Source organism: Alosa alosa, chromosome 4, assembly GCF_017589495.1.
Source record: "Alosa alosa isolate M-15738 ecotype Scorff River chromosome 4, AALO_Geno_1.1, whole genome shotgun sequence".
NCBI classification, from domain to species: domain Eukaryota; kingdom Metazoa; phylum Chordata; class Actinopteri; order Clupeiformes; family Clupeidae; genus Alosa; species Alosa alosa.
The window spans coordinates 19,265,958-19,283,667 of record NC_063192.1 but is presented as its reverse complement, the minus strand read 5'-3'; the positions used below and the strand labels follow the sequence as shown (position 1 = coordinate 19,283,667).

General features: G+C 43.4%; 1 protein-coding gene across 1 annotated transcript in view; it reads left to right on the top strand.

The window, feature by feature from the left end:
- Positions 1-2,568: 2,568 nt before the first annotated feature.
- Positions 2,569-17,710, top strand: part of vps13d (vacuolar protein sorting 13 homolog D) — a 62,124-nt gene continuing 46,982 nt past the window's right edge. Inside the window, 24 exon segments of the mRNA XM_048240308.1 lie at positions 2,569-3,212; positions 4,108-4,273; positions 4,367-4,444; positions 4,911-5,101; positions 5,471-5,551; positions 5,970-6,086; positions 6,206-6,310; positions 6,889-7,059; positions 7,197-7,297; positions 7,510-7,678; positions 8,209-8,310; positions 8,946-9,159; positions 9,543-9,725; positions 9,824-9,954; positions 10,129-10,186; positions 10,419-10,598; positions 10,701-10,831; positions 10,940-11,072; positions 11,189-13,465; positions 13,675-13,826; positions 13,940-15,034; positions 15,194-15,284; positions 15,522-15,648; positions 15,948-16,128. Of these exon segments, the coding sequence (XP_048096265.1) occupies positions 4,177-4,273; positions 4,367-4,444; positions 4,911-5,101; positions 5,471-5,551; positions 5,970-6,086; positions 6,206-6,310; positions 6,889-7,059; positions 7,197-7,297; positions 7,510-7,678; positions 8,209-8,310; positions 8,946-9,159; positions 9,543-9,725; positions 9,824-9,954; positions 10,129-10,186; positions 10,419-10,598; positions 10,701-10,831; positions 10,940-11,072; positions 11,189-13,465; positions 13,675-13,826; positions 13,940-15,034; positions 15,194-15,284; positions 15,522-15,648; positions 15,948-16,128 (6,165 nt within the window). The 5' untranslated portion in view covers positions 2,569-3,212; positions 4,108-4,176.

The window sequence follows — 17,710 nt, the reverse complement described above, 5'->3', positions numbered from 1 at the left end:
CATATCTTTCTCTCACTTCCTCTCTTTCTCTCTCTTTCTCTATATCGCCTTCTTTCTGTTACACACTCTGCCCGTTTTCTCACGTGCACTGTTTGCCATCTTGTCATCCATGTTTAGATATGCAATACATTTCACATTCAAAATTGGTGCAAATTGAATTAGAATTATTTTATGCATTATTTTTGATTACTAAAATGCAGATTTGTGTGTGTTCTGTTCTGTGTGTTCAAGCTCTTGGATTTTATTCCATGCTAGCAAGTCTCTGACCTACTGTCAACCTCATCTACAGATCAAAGAAATTTGCAGTAAACAGGGGCTGTTAAGCCCTGAAATAGAGTGCTTTGTAGAGGGTCTTATTTTTTAGTGTGAAAAAGAGTGAATAGAAATGCAAGCGCAAATGCATACTTTATCATTTTGTCACAGTTATGCTCTATTTTTAGTTTAGATGTCACAAGACTCACACCTGAGTATAATTTAGATGTAGCAAGACTGACTAAGTTGGAAGGGAGGACATTGGCATTAAAAGAGATGGAGGGCAAGCTAAACCTTGACAAAGTTCACCAACATAAATAATTGTGCGACTCCTACTTCTTCCATCTACAAAAAAAAAAAGAGAGCAACGATTAGTAATTAGTATAAAAACTGCCATCCCATGCCTGACCACTACAGCATCATCCATTTCGGATCATCTGTGTTTAACCCACATTCCAGGTTAACATTCAATCCCACTACAATGACATACGATCCCACTCGTTAACAATTTACGCTTTCAAGCATGAGAGCGAAACCTGGCTACACAACCTGCTCCAAGCACATCTCTATACTGTTTCTGCAACCAATGCTGCTTTATTTACACTGATACTGAAGACTGTGTACCCTTCCACTGGAGGCTGTAATTACTTGGCTCAAATGACATCCCATTTTGTTCTCTAGAACAGCCTCTGTACTAGTTTGTGTGAGAGCACTTTTATGCAGCTGACAAATGTGAGACACCGCATGATATAATATTGTAATGTCACATTTAGTGATATCATGAGAGAATGAAAGAGAGAGAACTGTGTGTGTGTGTGTGTGAGAGAGAGAGAGAGAGAGAGAGAGAGAGAGAGAGAGAGAGAGAAACACAACACAACACAACAACCCCCCACATCCATTGTGATGAGAGCAGATGTGGAGGTTTGTGGAGCTGTGAGCTGGAACAGATGGCTGTCTTTGCCACTGTAGACATGCTCTGGATTATGGCATGGCATAAAACCAGCCAGGGGGGTGTGGACATCCACATCTGGCCAGATTATGGAAATGTGCTGCGCTGCTCCATGTGCCCCACTGTAGAGCTGGGAGTTTAACTCCCAAAGATGTGGCCGGCATAGACAGACCTATTGTCTGGTAGCCAGGAGAGTGTGCATGCGTGAGGAGAGAGTTCACCAGCCCTTTTTACCCTGTGGCAGGCCTGCATGGACCAGGGATTACTTAGTGGGGTCTGTGTGGATTACTGCATCCATCCAGTGCATTTGAAAGAGCTGATGAACTTGTGGGGATCAGTCAGTCCTGTAATTAGAGATGAGAGTTTCAGATCATATCAAGGCCAGTAGTCCGAGTCATTACAGTGAATGAATCAACAAACAGTGTTAAGAGTGATTGCACGCATCTGATGCACGTTATGAGTAAATGAGTAGGCTACTGTACACTCCATTCTAGCTATGAATCATGAGCAGCTATCAATCTCTCTTACTATACATGAACCCGTGATTCTTCTGTAAAGAGTTATTCATTAATGCAATTAATGTCAAGGAAATGTTATTTGCAGCTCATCCTCCAATAGCAGACTCAAGTTCATTTCACTGAAAGATCAGCCTACACTACAACTGATTGAAATAAACTATGCTTGATGACATCCTCTCAGATGTTCCACACACACTCACACACACACACACACACACACATAGAGAGAGAGAGAGAGAGAGAATCAAATATTTTCCATGGATTTTTTTTCTTTCATTTTTTTTTCGCAGTTGTAACCCTCTGAATAATAATCTTTAATCCTTTATGCCTTTTGCATCCTTTTTTGACATGAATGCCTACTGCAGAGCTTTAAGCTATAGGCTATGTCAGTGGTTAAACCTTGAGGTTCTACACCTTTTACCATTACAAAAACAGCTTTGGTACACGGGTTCAAATCGATGCTTTAAAATGTATCTTACCTAATCAAAAATTGTCACACGATCATTTAGGGTTACACGTAAAGCTTCTGTTTTACAATCAAACATTGAGTCAGGTGCTTTGTTCTCTCTCAGTGTGTGCAAATGTGCCCCCATGCGATTGATATTGAGATTGCAGAACTAGTAGGCTAGCTAGTACTCTTTGGCGTGTCTTTCAATTGTGTGAGTAATTTTGTAACTTTCTAAACAAATGGAAAGGTATTTTTGTGTGGAACTCGCAGATGTGGCGCTCCAAATCGGACCTATAAAATCGAATCAATCTGACATCCGGACGCTAGATGTCCGCAGTGTTCAGAATTTCATGCTGGCTGCTGCCTGTATGTTTTTGTCACGTGACAGGAAAAACACTGTTGTAACTGCTGTCATATCAGGAAGCGTTGTCTTATTATTTTTGTGTGACTTTGGAGAAGAAAGAGAAAGCAAGCAGTCTCATACTGACAGGAGACATTATTTGTTTTGTTTGTAGTTTTAGCGATAGCAACTCTGCGGCGTATTTTAGCAAAGACTACCAAATTGTTCAGTAGCCTATACTTTGATGCATCGTGAGCTGGTCAGTTTAGTATCACAGCTAGCTGCGCCAGTGAGTTTCACAACAGAAGTACACACAGCTAGCTAGCATAGCTGGCTGCGCTATCATGAGAGCTGCCAAAAGCTAGCTAGCATCTCATGTTGACGTTATCTATCTACCCAGTCACAACCTTGTCTCCAGTGCATTGTGCACTCTAGTGACCACAATGGCATTTTGACAACTACTTTTGTTTTTTTGAATCGTTGTGTTTTGATGCTGCTGATGGGGAGGACTGTCCGACACCAGTGTCAGCCCGGGGAACTATTATGTTAGGTTTTGAATAACAAGCCAAGTTGAAGTTACTGTTTATATTTTGTTGACAAGGACACTTTCAGTTGTCAGCTAACAGACTGGTTAGCTGGAGTGTTTGAAAATGGAATTTGATTATCAGAACGACTAAAAGACACATTGATATATGCAGCAAAATGGTAAGTTGTCACATTTTGATAATGCCTTGTTAGTATTTTAGAATGACAGGACCAATTCTCCCAGTGCTACCTAACGTTAGACATCTCAGTAAGCGAAACTGTCTCATCGATTGTTTAGTCTCACATGACTTTCATCTTAGTTTTTTAATTTACAAGGGGGGAAAGTTACATTTGAGATGAGAAAGTTTTCAGTATGTTATGAAACATTGGGGCACACAACACATTTCACGCTCTAGTTGTTCTTTAGCTAACTTAGCTAACGTTACTAGGTGTTGCACCAGATAGTGACTAGCATAGCTAGCTTACTATGAACTGAAAGTCACCACGTCAAGTGGTGGTCTATCAACGTTTAGTTCCCCTTTCAAGGAGATATTTAACAAGAAATGAGGTTCGTTTTTGCAACTCAGTGCTGGTTTGATCACAGTTACATGCTAAACTTATTGTCATAACGCTCATTTTGTTGGCAAGCTATGGTAAGTTCGAGTAACATGATGTTAGCTTAGCTGTGCAGCTAGCTACATTTTAGTATGTCAAATTCAAGCTTCTTCAACGCGTATCTAATTTGATGTTCCGATGTGCTTAAATTGGTCTTTCATTTGTATCAGTGATTTAGTCATTTTCCTACCCATATACGACAGAACATGCTAGGCATTGACTGCTTTGTCTAACGTCTATAATGCTATCGATAACTGTTACTTTGCTTCAAAAGTGTTTGTGTTCATTGCATCCTGTCTGTTGCCAGCGTCGTCTCATATTTTACTGTTGTGCACATGAACTGCAGGCCAATCCGGGCATATTAACTTGTCTATGGTTTGTCCGATATCTTTACAAAGATCAGGTGAAATCTACAAATGCTAAGCAATGTCTTGTTTGCTGTTTGTGTTGCTCAACTCAGACTCCAGACTCATGGTGTGAACGCTGACCCCTCCACTCTCTAACTCTCCCCTTCCAACAACAACTCATAATGTTGGAGGGACTTGTTGCCTGGGTACTGAATACATACCTTGGCAAATATGTCAGTAACTTGAACACTGACCAGCTCTCCATCGCCCTTCTGAAAGGTATGGTACCTAAATAATGGGACTTGGACAGTAGTTCTTTTTCAGCCTCCAGTGTTACTAGGCCGGCCCTCACTATGTTGTTGCTTTTTGCAGGGGCGGTGGAGCTGGAAAATCTACCCTTGCGGAAGGATGCTCTGAGGGAGTTTGATTTGCCCTTTGAGGTCAAAGCAGGTCTGTGAGATTTATTTTCCCACAATGGTTGCACACCTGCTTCTTTGTCTCTGTAGTCCTTATGGCATATTGATATGTTGGAATTAATGAGTTAATGATTCTGGGTTTTGATTCTCAATATATTAGGCATAAAAATTGACACCATACAAACTCATCTGCTGAATATTCAAACTGTAACTATAGAATTGCTGTTATCAGTACAGCTTCATTACACTTTGTGCATCTCTACATGATTCATTTTGCAGTCACCACATGAAGATAAGTTGACTTCAGTCATGAGAATTAGTGTCTGCATAGATGCATTACAGTTGAATGTAAACATTCTTGTTTGGCAAGAAAAGAATATGACGTTCTTGTTTTGCCTTATCTCACATGCAGTATTTGACTAGCTTCTCTCTAGCACAGACTATCACCAGAGCATTCAATGCGACATATTATTTATCACTGGACTCTGTGCTTGTTATAGGCTTCATTGGGAAGATCACCCTGCAGATCCCATTCTACCGGCCGCACAGTGAGCCATGGGTCATCTCCATGTCGCAGCTGAACCTGATTATTGGGCCCGCCCGCCCTCAGGAATTTGACGAGGAAGAGGAGAAGGAGGCGGAGCGAGAGCGCAAGAAACAGCTGCTCAAGGCACTGGAGGACAAGTGGAAGGTGGGAGGAAAACTGGCTCGACCCGTCAATTAGAAGAAAAGCACAAGCATAAAATGCTGTTTGCGCTATGGCAGTGAGCCATGATGTTTCTGTCTGGGGAGATTTGTGTTACTGCTAAGTGTCACAATAAATCTGCAAACTCATAATTGCACAGTACTACCACATGCCACATTTGTTGATAATGATAATGATGATGAATCTCTTTAATAACAATGATGAATCTCTGTAATAATAATGCATCTTTCCTGAATTTGCCAATTATGTTTTGCTATTATATATACACTGTTACATTGAAATGGGGTGGCATGACCTGGTAAACGGGTTTCATTATTTCATTTGAGGCTATTTGAAATGTGTTCTTTACTGCAGAGCGAGTGTGAGCAGAAAGGGGAATCATACTGGTACTCGGTCACTGCCTCGGTGGTCACCAGAATAGTGGAAAACATTGAGGTAAGCCATGCATTTGCAGCAAGATGGATTACGTACCCACTAGTGTATTGCAGTGTTTACTGTTTGGAGTTGATCTCCATAAATCTCTTAAATACTGTTTTTTTTATTTGGGATTTATAGTTTGGGGCAAATAATTAATAATTAACATGATAGATATAATCCTCAAATACTGACCCCACACAGATGATACAGAATCCACTGCACAGCGCTACACATTTTTAGTCCACGGATGCTGATCCTTGACCCAGAAACTCCTTATGTGTCTACTGCCAAGAATTCTGCTTTTCTTAAATTGTCTTAAAAAGCAAAATCACTTATTTTTTATCTTCTTAGTGGGGATATTCAGTGTACATTGTGAAAGTGTGTAGCATGTCCAAAGTTGCTCTTCTGTGTTGCTGACAACTTTGTTTCTTTTTAGTTAAACATTGAAGGTGTTCATCTAAGATTTGAAGATAACTATTCCAACCCAGAGAAACCATTTGCATTTGGAGTGTGCATCAAGAATGTCTCTGCTCAGAATTCACCCTCAGAACGGGTGAGCCTCCAGTCTTGCCTCAGAAATAATGCACATAAGTCTGAAACTTAAGTCATCTTTGAGCACCAGCATTTGTTATGTATTCCTGAAGAGGTGAATGGAGATTGTTCTGTCCACAGGCTCAGAAGCTCATGCGACAGAAGCAGCTGGAGATCGAGGACTTCAGCGTCTACTGGGATACCAGCAGCACCATGCTAGGTGACCTGCCCACTACTGAGATTCAGGTATGCATCTGTACAGTTGGAGAAACGGATTTGTTTTGTGTCGTCATGCTGTTTGCTTGATTGACTTGTGAATGGATTTGATATATCCCCTGAAATAGAGCCTACCCCTTTTGTAGGTTAGTGTTATTCATTTATACTACCGGTAACTATACTATAGGGCAATTCTGCGCCAAACTGTCACATCCATAATGCCAACACAATGCCGTGGTATTTAGTTGGCGTTATGGATGTGGCAGTTTTTGCGTGGAATTGCCCTATAGTAAAGTTAAACTAATTTATACTATTTTCTTTTTTACTTATTGATCAGATGTACTTCCCTATTATGAAACTGTGTTGTAATTCTCCGAGCATAATGCTTTAATAATTATAGTATTACAATATCTTTCTGCCCTGAAAATAACTCTTATTTCTGATTATATGCATGCCAACGTTTGTACGTAGCTGTAGTTTTGATATTTGTGCTCTTGGTCATTTTTGTCTATATGCTTTCAAGTGTTGTGTAAATCAGCATTATCAGGCCTGATCGTGGTAGTCGCCTCTATCCTCCCCCATCATGTTGTCTCCTCGCACCCACGCAGGAGACCATGACCGAATGCATGCAGAGCCGAGAGCACCAGTACATCTTCGAGCCTGTGTGTGCCTCCGTGCTGCTGCGGAGGAACGCGTCCAAAGAACCGCTCCGCTCCCGCCACACCCCTCGCATCCACGGCCAAGTGCAGCTAGAGCCCCTGGCTCTCAAGCTGTCCCAGGTACAACACCTAACAGACGGGATTGATTCATGTCTAAATCATGTTATGAATAATGCTTATGAGGTGGATTTAGTTCTGAATTGAATAGTACTAGAAATACTGAAGGTGCTGAGAGATTGTGTCCTCCACAACCACAGGTTCAGTACCAGCAGATCATGGCCTTCTTGAAGGAGCTGGACCGCAGGGAGAGGGAAATGCTGTTTCGCAAATGGAGGCCTAAAGTCCCCATCACAGGAAAGTGAGTTGATTTTGTTATATGAATAGAGATTCCAAAAAGATACATCAGTTCAGCTCCTCAGTCTGAGATGGCTCTTAGCCTAATTATTGTCCTCATCACAGAAAGTATTGAATTGTTGTAAAGGACTGACAGACTTTTAGACACCACTTACACTATGTCAGTAAATGGTCTTGTTCCTCATCCCAAAGTGCTTTTAACATCCGTCTCTCCAGCTGCCGACAGTGGTGGATGTTTGCCATCAACGCCAACCTGAGCACCATCCGGGAGCAGAGACGGCGCCATAACTGGAACTTCGCTCTGCATAGGGCACGGGATGCCCTACTCTACACTACTCTTTATGTCCAGCGGCTTAAGGGCCTCCCTCTGAGCCCGCAGCAGGAGGTAGGAGCCTTCACTCCCAAACACACTCGCCTTCAGGAGTAGGGTTTAACACGTCTAATAACAGGTTTAACATTTCTAGAACCAAAATAGAAAAACAGACCTTATTTCTTTCATTCATTCATTCATTCATTCATTCATTCATTCATTCATTCATTCATTCATTCTTTATTTATTCTCAGAAGTTCATTGAGGGTAGTCCTCATTTTCACTGATGCCAAGTTTGCAATCACAATTAAACTACAACAAAAGAAATAGTACACAATAGTTGGAGTGAAATGTACAAATAAGCCAAAACAAAATAAGCAATAAAAAGACAACATTTTAAAAGTGGATGGGAAACACAATTATTTAAAATAGTTACAAAATAATGGAAGGTTTTTGCAAGGTTTACAGACATATGTGCAAATTATTATTGTATGTTTGTTCATGTTTATAGAAACATGTTGCATGCAAATGACTATGTTTTTATGTGGTTGAACATTATTTCATGTCTTTGGGTCCCTATTCATATTCATTTCCTCTTTGTCCAGGACGAACTAGACAGGATGGAGGAGGAGCAGACCCTGGAGGAGCTGCAGAGCCTGAGAGAGATCGTCCACGACCGGTTCCGTAAACAGGAGGAGATTGCAGAGGCAAGCCAAGAAGACTTTAAAGAGCATTAGCATAAATGGCCTTAAGGCCACAGACAGCTTTCAAATGTTAAAGAGAGAACTGCCCGACTATCACAGGGAATGTCCTGAAATACTGCAGTTGTCCAAGTATTACATGAGTGTCCGGTTTTCTACACCTCTAGCAATCGTTCCCTTTAGAATTATAAGGTTCTATCTGACATTTTTGTCAAAATGGAGTTATTGACATTCTTATTATGTGACCATTTAAGAAGGTGAGGTGAAGTGTTTCTTGTAGTTACATTTTTGGACATTATATCTAAAGAGGTTTGTTCCACTTATTAGTATAACTCTATGGAACTCTAAAACTTTCAAGCACAATATCTCAGAACTACTCAGAATATGGATATAACCTTATAATTCCAAGGGGAAGAGTTGTGTTGTTATCATTATTCTCAGTTATATATATATAGTATGTGAAAATATGCAGAAATTACTTTCGTGCAACCACTGCAATTGCATTGCCACAAGCCTGATACTGATAATATGGATCATTGTTAGGTAGATCTGAAAATTTGCCCCAAATGGTGTGTATTGATTTATATATTAAATATATTCTGTGTTGTTCCTCTCCATTTCATCTGCCCCATCCAAAACAGAGTTTAAGAGAGCCCATCTCAGATCCGGGTTGCTCATCTCCGACGGGCTCCATACCCAAGAGTGGGAGCTCTGGGATGATCCAGTACCTGCAGTCCTGGTTCCCTGGCTGGGGAGGCTGGTACGGAGACTCGCAGGGCCCAGAAAGCGGGCCAGACGGTCAGGGAATAGCTCCAGATGACCTTCTGCCAGGCCCTGGCTCATGGGATATACTAGGTCAGCCTGTTTAATGGCAGCTCTGGTTAATTTATAAGGTCTACAGTATGTCTGTCTAGCTCATTTGGTGGAACTCAGAAAGGATTTTAAGGAGGAGTTCTGTCACTACTTTGGCTAAAGATGCCAACAGCTGATGGCCTTCCAGTTTATAATGTTGAACCCCTGCTGTGGATGAATAAATAAATAAATGACTGCATAGAAAGCTTTTTGGGAAGCCCAAAGGCCGTCAAATGTATTTCACATCTTCAGGGATTCCACTGAGCTTACTGTTTGTCAATAATAGATGTAAAGCTAAGCTATACCACATCACTTTTAATTATGGAAGAAAATGTTCACAAGCAAGAATGAATGTGTGGAAACTAAAATATCTGTTTTTTTTGCAGCTGACCCAGATGAGCTGTTTGACCCATTGGAAGATTCCCAGACTCTCAACACTTTCACAAGGAGGGATCATCTCTTTGCCCGGCTGGACTTTTTGCTCGAGAAGGCCTCTGTGACACTCTTACATCAAGAAAAGACCGCTTTGGCATCTAAAGAAAGTGGTGTCATTCAACTGGAATTTTCAGGTATTAGAGTCTGTTTTTATGCTTACAAGAAGAGTTCTTAGTCTGTAATTACTGTGTTTGTAGGGTTGTGGATTTGAGCTGTGGTGTTGGTTTTACAGGTGTCAAGATTGGTGTGGAGTCTCTTCCCCGCTCTGAGTCCTCCTGTCTCACTGTCAAGCTGGGAGGCCTGTTTCTGAGAGACCTGACCACCCATGACACAATCTTCCCTGTCCTTGTCTCTCCTAAAACAGTAAGAGCTTAGAAGTTGCAAGTATTGTTTCATATTATTTAAGGGAATGTCTTTTATATAGATATAGTCAATAGTGTACTACCTCATATGGACTTTTTTGTACTGCCATAAAAATGGTTATGGCTTCTCTACACGTTTTTTGTGGTTTTTAAAATATGGTTATTTCTCCTCAAGGATAAAGTTGTTGTGGCCATAAATCAACCTTTTGGACAGCCTTCAAGTACAGATTCAGGTTAGTGCTTCAGGAAAAAATGGAGTTGCTTCTATATTGTATGATGAAAGAGTATTGACTTTGCAGACTTCGAAGGCAAATGATTCTGCAAACACAATGTCTTAATGGGATGTCTTATTTGGCTGTCTACCCTCTTTGTCACAGGCTTGTATGTTTGCCCTATATTTTAGACCAATGGAACATTGTGGTTTAAAAAAGCACATTGTATCTTGTTTCATGCTGTTACATATAGCTCCCAGCGCGGAGTCCTCGGCTGCTCCTGTCTTTGAGATGATATATGAACGCAACCCCGTCAGATGTAAATACGAGCGGCGATTAGAGGTCAACACCAGCCCTCTAAACATCATTTATAACCCCCAGGCCATTAAAAAGGTGGCCGACTTTTTCTACAAAGGCAGGGTACATACCTCAGGTACTGTATGATTAAATCCTACATTAGCACCATACTCCTGATGTCTATTTCTAGTCTTGGCCAAGGGAGTGATTGTGCTACTGTTTTTTTTTTTTGGCTCAGGGTTTGGATACCAGTCAGAGTTGGAGCTGAGAGTAGCAGAGGCTGCCAGACGGCAGTACAACAAGCTGAAGATGCAAACCAAAGCAGAAATCAGGCAGACTATTGATCAGCTGCTTGTCGGCGAGTTCATTGTACGTAGGGATCTATACATAAATATTTGTGTGAAATGAGTATGAATAGGTGAAAAATGGGCTTTTTGCTTATTTGTATCTCTCAAAGGTTTGACCTTGCCTTTACAGGAGAACGGCAAACGATGGACAATGAAGCTGGATATATGTGCCCCACAAGTGATCTTTCCTGATGACTTTCAGTCAGGAGATCCCATGTTGGTGGTTGTTGATCTTGGTCGCATCCTCCTGACTAATTCACAAGGTATGTGGTCAATTTACAGAACTGAGAGCACTCATATTGTGTGACAATAGCTATGCTGTGTGACTGTAATGTACTTTTCTCAGCTTCTTATTTAAGTTCCTCCTTCTTCCTAACAGAGGATTCAAAACCAAAAGTGAAGATTACACAGTCAGATGGAGATGACTTGAGTGATGAGGAGTATCAGACGCCGCTAGCGACGCCACCAGAGTCCCCTCCCCCAGAACCAGAAGCTGAGTTCAAAGACCGCGTCAAGAGCCCAGAACTGCCCAGTTTCTCGTCACCCGAAGCTGCCCAGGCCTACAGCAGGAAACTGTACGAAAAGTACTCCCTGTCCTTCAAAGACCTTCAGGTCATGGTGGGCCGCTACAAGGACAACTGGAAGCACCTGCAGGAGAACGAAGTCGGCCCGACACACGTGGTGGAGAAGTTCAACGTGCTGCTGCAGCTTGAGCAGAGGCTCCGCTACACCTCGGACCCCCAGCTACCCGGAGCGGTTCTCTCAGGGACCCTCCCCGACCTCAAGGTGCACATCAACCTGGAGAAGATGACCGCACTGAGGAGCTGCCTGACTCGCCTGGGCAGCACGACAGCCGAGGAGGAGAAGGGCTACAGCAAGGGAGAGAGCCTCAAGTCTCCTGACCCTTTGACACTGCGTCACGAGAAGATCTTTCAGAGGGAGGACAGCTCCTGGAAACTGCAGGGGTCTGCTAAAAACCTCACTCAGAGTGTAATGACCCTGGAGCAGCATACGAGGGAAGTATTGGTGGAATCCAGGCTGCTTTTAGCAGAGTTCAACATCAACTATATGCAGCTGGGTGTTGAGAGTGGTGGGCGGTATATCTCTGTGCTGAAAGTCTTTGGCACAAACGCCCATTTTGTAAAACGGCCTTACGATGCTGAGGTGTCCCTCACGGTTCACGGGCTCCTTCTGGTGGACACCCTACAAACCTATGGGTCGGACTTTGACCTTTTGGTGGCCTCTCACAAGCACCTAAGTTTTGATGTGCCTACCGGTAGTCTCCGAGAGAGCCAGCCGACGTCCCCTGTCTCTCCTGATGGAAGGTCCCCCGAGCCTTCAGACCTCCATCGGGAGTCATCGGGATTGCCTTTTGAGAAAGTGTCTCCCATGAGTTCCTTTTTCAAGGACCAGGAGGCGCTCATAAAACTGGAGTACCAGTTTGTTAGCTCAGACTGCCCCTCTATGAACCTGGACAGCTCCCTTCAGGTGACCTCCATGCAGGTGAATAACTTGGATATCATTCTTAATCCAGAAACCATGGTGGAATTGCTCAAGTTCCTCCAGCAGTCATTCCCAAAGGAAGAAAGCACATGTTCGCCCTCGACACAACAAATATCACCACTGCCTAATGGAGAGGGCCAAGACGAAACCTTTCAGTCCACTTATGAGCAAAACATCGAGTTCACCGTGGAGATTCACCGATTGAACCTATTGCTGCTACGGACAGTCTCTACAGGTACTGTTCTGGGTGGAGAAAAGAAAGGCATGAAAATAGCAACTGCCAGTATCAATGGAACTAAAGTCAACGTTTCCATGGGAAGCAGATTGGATGTCAATGGCTCGCTTGGGTGCATTCAATTGGTGGACCTAACTCAGGAAGGTGGTAGAGGCCAGTTTGTGGTCAGTATTGGGAATGTAGAAGAGATTCCTACTTCCGAGAGTATGGCTTTCTTCTCCAATCCAGGAATGGCGCCATCAGAAGCTCTAAATTTCCGTCTTCTGGAGAAGTCTCAAGGGGAGTGCTCCTTACAGCTCCAGATGGCTTCCTTGCACTACAACCACTCAGCTAAATTCCTGAAAGAGCTCAGTCTATCAGCCAATGAGGTGGAGGACAACTTCCGCTCTATGCTGAAGACCGCTGCTTCTAAAGTATCCACGGTGCTCGCAAACAAAACTGCTGAGTATACTGGAATGGTGTCTCTCTTTGAAACCCCATCCAGGAGATCCAGAACTCAAAGTCAGAGTAACTGGCAGCTGGATCCCTTTGATGATGAGGAAGATTTAACACTGCCAGAGGAAGAGCCAAGCTTGGATTCTTTTTTGGTGAAGCTAACATTAAACATCAGCATTGAGTCACCTGTTGTGTCCATTCCCAGAAAACCTGGTCACTCAGAGCTTCTTGTCGGACATCTTGGGAGTATAACAATCCAGAATTTCATAGCAGGACAGGACTCCGAAGGGGAACGATTACAAGTGGAAGTGAAAGACATCAGGCTGTACTCGCTCAACACCTGTCACCTGATGCAACGAAAGGGACTGCGAAGTGATGTCTGCTCCAACTCTAGTTTCTCTCCATCACATAACGAAAGTCTCAATCAGGATGAGCCCCAGTTCACTCGACATGACTTCTTTGAGGTACTAAGTAGGGGAAAAGGTGAGTTTGTTTAATGATTACCTAACATTCAGATTGTTGATTTGCAAAGGATTGCACATAGTGCATTAGCACTGAGGGCATCTGTGAGAGGATAAACTAGGCTGCCAGTGCATTAAAAAAAATAATTCACATATTTAATTAAACTTGTGTTGATCCTAGCCCTGACATTCCATTACTGGTGACATTCCATTCCTTGATATTTTTTTTAGCATTCCATATTTTGAAAGACACCACCATACAGTTCACCCTGGAGAAGGTCCCCATAGACGTAGACAGCCAGTTCACCTATCTGTCTTGTGATGACTCATTTCATAGCACTGGATTACTCAGAGTGGAGGGCAAATTTGTCAACGCTGTCCAGGTATGGTTGCTTTTAGTACTTAAATCAGTTTTGCATGATTTCAGTAATGTTTAATAAACATATTTTCATGAAACATTTTTCATTTCATTTGTATTCTCTCTGTTACTCTACAGGTTTGTCTGTGCAAGCCAGTTTATGAGCAGGTTCTCCAGACTCTGGATAACCTCTCACTTATCGAAGACCAGCGGGCAACACCGAGCCAGCCACCAACCCCACCCCCTCCTACCCCATCTTCCACCAAGCCACACCGCTTCCCAGACCCCCAGGGGGGGCTTTTTGCACGTGACCCTCCCCACATGAACCTGTCTTACTCCTCTTTGTCCTCCTCCCTCTCCACCCCGCTCCCTCTCCAGAACCACAGTCCTCCACTACAGCCGCCTTCGTTCACCCAGGTGAGGGCCACCTTCTGCGTGGCCGAGCTCCAGGTGCAGCTCAGCGCTGACCTCTCCCAAGGCTCCCAGGGTTTGGTCAGCCTCCGGTTCCAGGACCTGGAGGGGGAGTTCACCAAAGACCACCCTCACGTGCTTTCAGTCCAGCTCGCTCTGCGCTCCTTGCTCATGGAGGATCTGCTAGAACAGAACCCCGAATCCAAGCACAAGCACCTCATCGTGTCCCGAGGGGCCCCCAAACCTTCCACCTTCACCCCCAAGGAGTACCTCTCCCAGTCCTGCCCCTCCTCGTCCAACGCTCTGTACCCCGAAATGCCCCGCTCACTGCCAGCCCACATGGAGGAGGCTCAAAATGTCTTCCAGTTCTACCAGAGGCACCCCAGCGCACCTTCGCCCGCCACCCGCAAGAAGAAGGACCCCACCTGCCCCAGCACACCCCCACCTTCCCCGTCGCGGAACACCCCCTCTCCGCACCCTCTGCCAGATTTCGACGAATCGCTGGTGCACATCAACGTGCTGATGGTGGACAAGCGTCACCCGGAGTTCCAGACTCGCTACGGGAGCATCGGGCGCAGCATTGACGTCGACTTCAACTGCCTGGACGTGCTCATCACCCTGCAGACCTGGGTGGTGATCTTGGACTTCTTTGGGATTGGCTCCACAGCTAACAACCACGCTGTGAAGCTGCCGCCCAACTCTCCCCAGCCGATGCCAGGGCACCCCTTGGACAATGACTCCCCCAGTGACCTGACGGATATCTACCCTGAGATTAATGAAGAGGAACTGGAGGATAGGGTGAACACCAAGCTTGATCTTAAGGTAACTGTGGATTTGTATGTGAAAAAAAAGTGTTATTTTACAACAAATGTGTTTGAATTTAACATAAGTATCTAGGTGGGCTGATATGTTTGTTACTCAGAAAGACTCCTATTTTTGTTATTCTTTACTGAAAATATTCTTCTGTGTCTTCCTGGACAGGTCCACGCATTGTCTCTTGTGCTCAACAAGAAAACAACTGAGCTTGCAAAAGCCAGTGTCTCCAAATTGTTCACTCACATGGAAATGATTGGTTAGTATTGCTATATTTTGCTTATAATTGCTATTGCTACATGATGCTTAGGTCTTTAATACAGCAGATGAATGTAAGTATAATGGATACTTTGGATGAAATATGATATGATAAAATATCATAACCATAATGCAACCTTGTTGGTTGTAATCTGTGTGTATATGTGTATGTGTGTATGTGAATGTGATGTGGCTTTGTTCTCACTCCTTTGGGTGGAATGTGATGTGTGCTCTACAGATGGAGATCTGGCCCTGCAGGGCAGTCTGGGCAGCCTGTCTCTGAGTGACTTAACCCCTCATGGAGATCTCTACAGAGAGCGTTTCACAACGCGGGGCGGAGAGGCTCTCGTCTACAACATCCACAAGTACTTCCTGTCCTCTTGTTTTTGTTCTTACTGGAGTCCATTATCTTAATGGGGAAATAAATGGGTTTCCTCAGAATGGCTTTCAGGGTCATATAAAAAGAATGGTGTGGTTCACTGGACTCATCTTGTACAAACAGAATGATGTTTGGACCCACTGTGATTATTAACAAGATTATTTTTAATTCATACTCATACGTTGTATTTTATACGTATGTATTTTTTATTATTATACATATACGTATGTATTTATTATGTATTTTGTGTGGTATCTTATTCTCTGAACTGCCTGTCTCCTAAAGGTATGGTGAGCCTGATCCATATCTGCATCGGGAGTGCGACATCAAGGTGTCTCTCCAGATGGCCTCGGTGCAGTACGTTCACACCCAGCGCTTCCAGGCAGAAGTGGTGGCCTTCATCCAGCACTTCACCCAGCTCCAGGACGTCCTGGGCAGGCAGAGGGCTGCGGTCGAGGGCCAGGCGGTGAGTAGACTCCTGGGGGTAGGGACAGGAAGTTTCTTGAGTGTGTATCTTTTCTTAGCCACTAGGGGATGCATGCAGAATCATTTTATGTCTGTATTAGAAGTTTGTTTTTATTTTTATTAAATGATTTAGCCGGTGTGTTCACCTTGAGTCATTGTAAGCCTACAGTATGACAAGACACTGGAAAGTTTTGACCTTGTGACAAAGGCATTAGCCTATAGCAGGAACCTTTTATGCTAATTATAATTATATGATAACACATTCTTTGTTTTCTTTGTGACCTCGCAGACAGGCATGTTGGTAATCTCTATTGGGGCAGCTTTGTTCTCTTTGTACAGACAGACAGACACAAAGACATTCCTATTTGTCTGACTTTGTTATTAGTGTCGCAGAGACCAGCTAAAAATGTGCTACTGTCAGAATTTATTTATATTGTAGGACTTTTGTGATGTAGGCTGTCTTTACTCTATTGTAGACTGCTGACTCTTTCTTCATACAGTTTAAGCCCCTCAATCATAAAATTAGGGAATATGGACATATCAGTCATATGACTGATTATACAGTCATATGAAATTATACAGTGGACAATCCCACTAATGGTACGTTAGTGTTTGTTTAATCATTTGCTTATGTTTACCTATTGTAGAGAGCAAGAGCTTCCTGTGGTCCAAGCGCTTGTTGTGAGCTTCCTGTGGTCAGAGTGCTTGTTGTTAAAAATAGCCAGCACTGGTCCAGGTGCTTTTCAGACTATTATAGCCCCCACCCGCTGTGAAGGCATAGTTTGACCTGAGAAGTTGTCAGCTCCCATTTCCTCTGACCGACGGGGGTGGTTCTTTGAATGTGTGAAAGTGTCCTTGAGTCATGATGGGGAGGGACACTGAGCTGGCCTGTCCAACTGGTCCCCTAATCTAAAGATACCGGCCTCAAGGGCGAGTGAGTGGGTCGGTAGCGGCACATTACAAAGGCTTAATGCCCCTCTTTGCTCTCGATTGATTTCACTTTTGAGTTTCAACTTTGATCGCATCGAAAAGGGCAACGGTAATCTACTTATGCAGCCTTCTCTCTCTGCTCAATCAAGCAGCCTTCCAGTACTGTGCAATCTCTAAACTGCTTAGTGAGTCACTGCACAGCTCCTCGCAGGTGTCTGTCTCTTTGCATTGTTATTAGATCGGTAGTGCAATGCAACGCTTAGAGCACTTGATTTTCATCTACACACTTCAGACATCTCTCAGCAAACAGTGTTGCCGATAGATGGATAGATGGATAGATGGATAGATGGATGGATGGATGGATGGATGGATGGATGGATGGATGGATACTTTGTTGATCCCCAAGGGGAAATTCAAGGTCTCAGTCGCATACAGACATCACACACAACATGCACTTACAGCAGAAATGGTAAATATAAGTATAAACATGTAACAAAACTCCACTGTACAATAGAGACAGGAGGAGATAAGAAAAACTAAATACTAAATATACTATATAAATTAAATTAAAAAATCCACAGTGTGCTTGAGGGTGATCAAGCATGAGATGCTTGCAGTGACAGGACCGGGACTGGCCTGTAGTTCTGTGCATG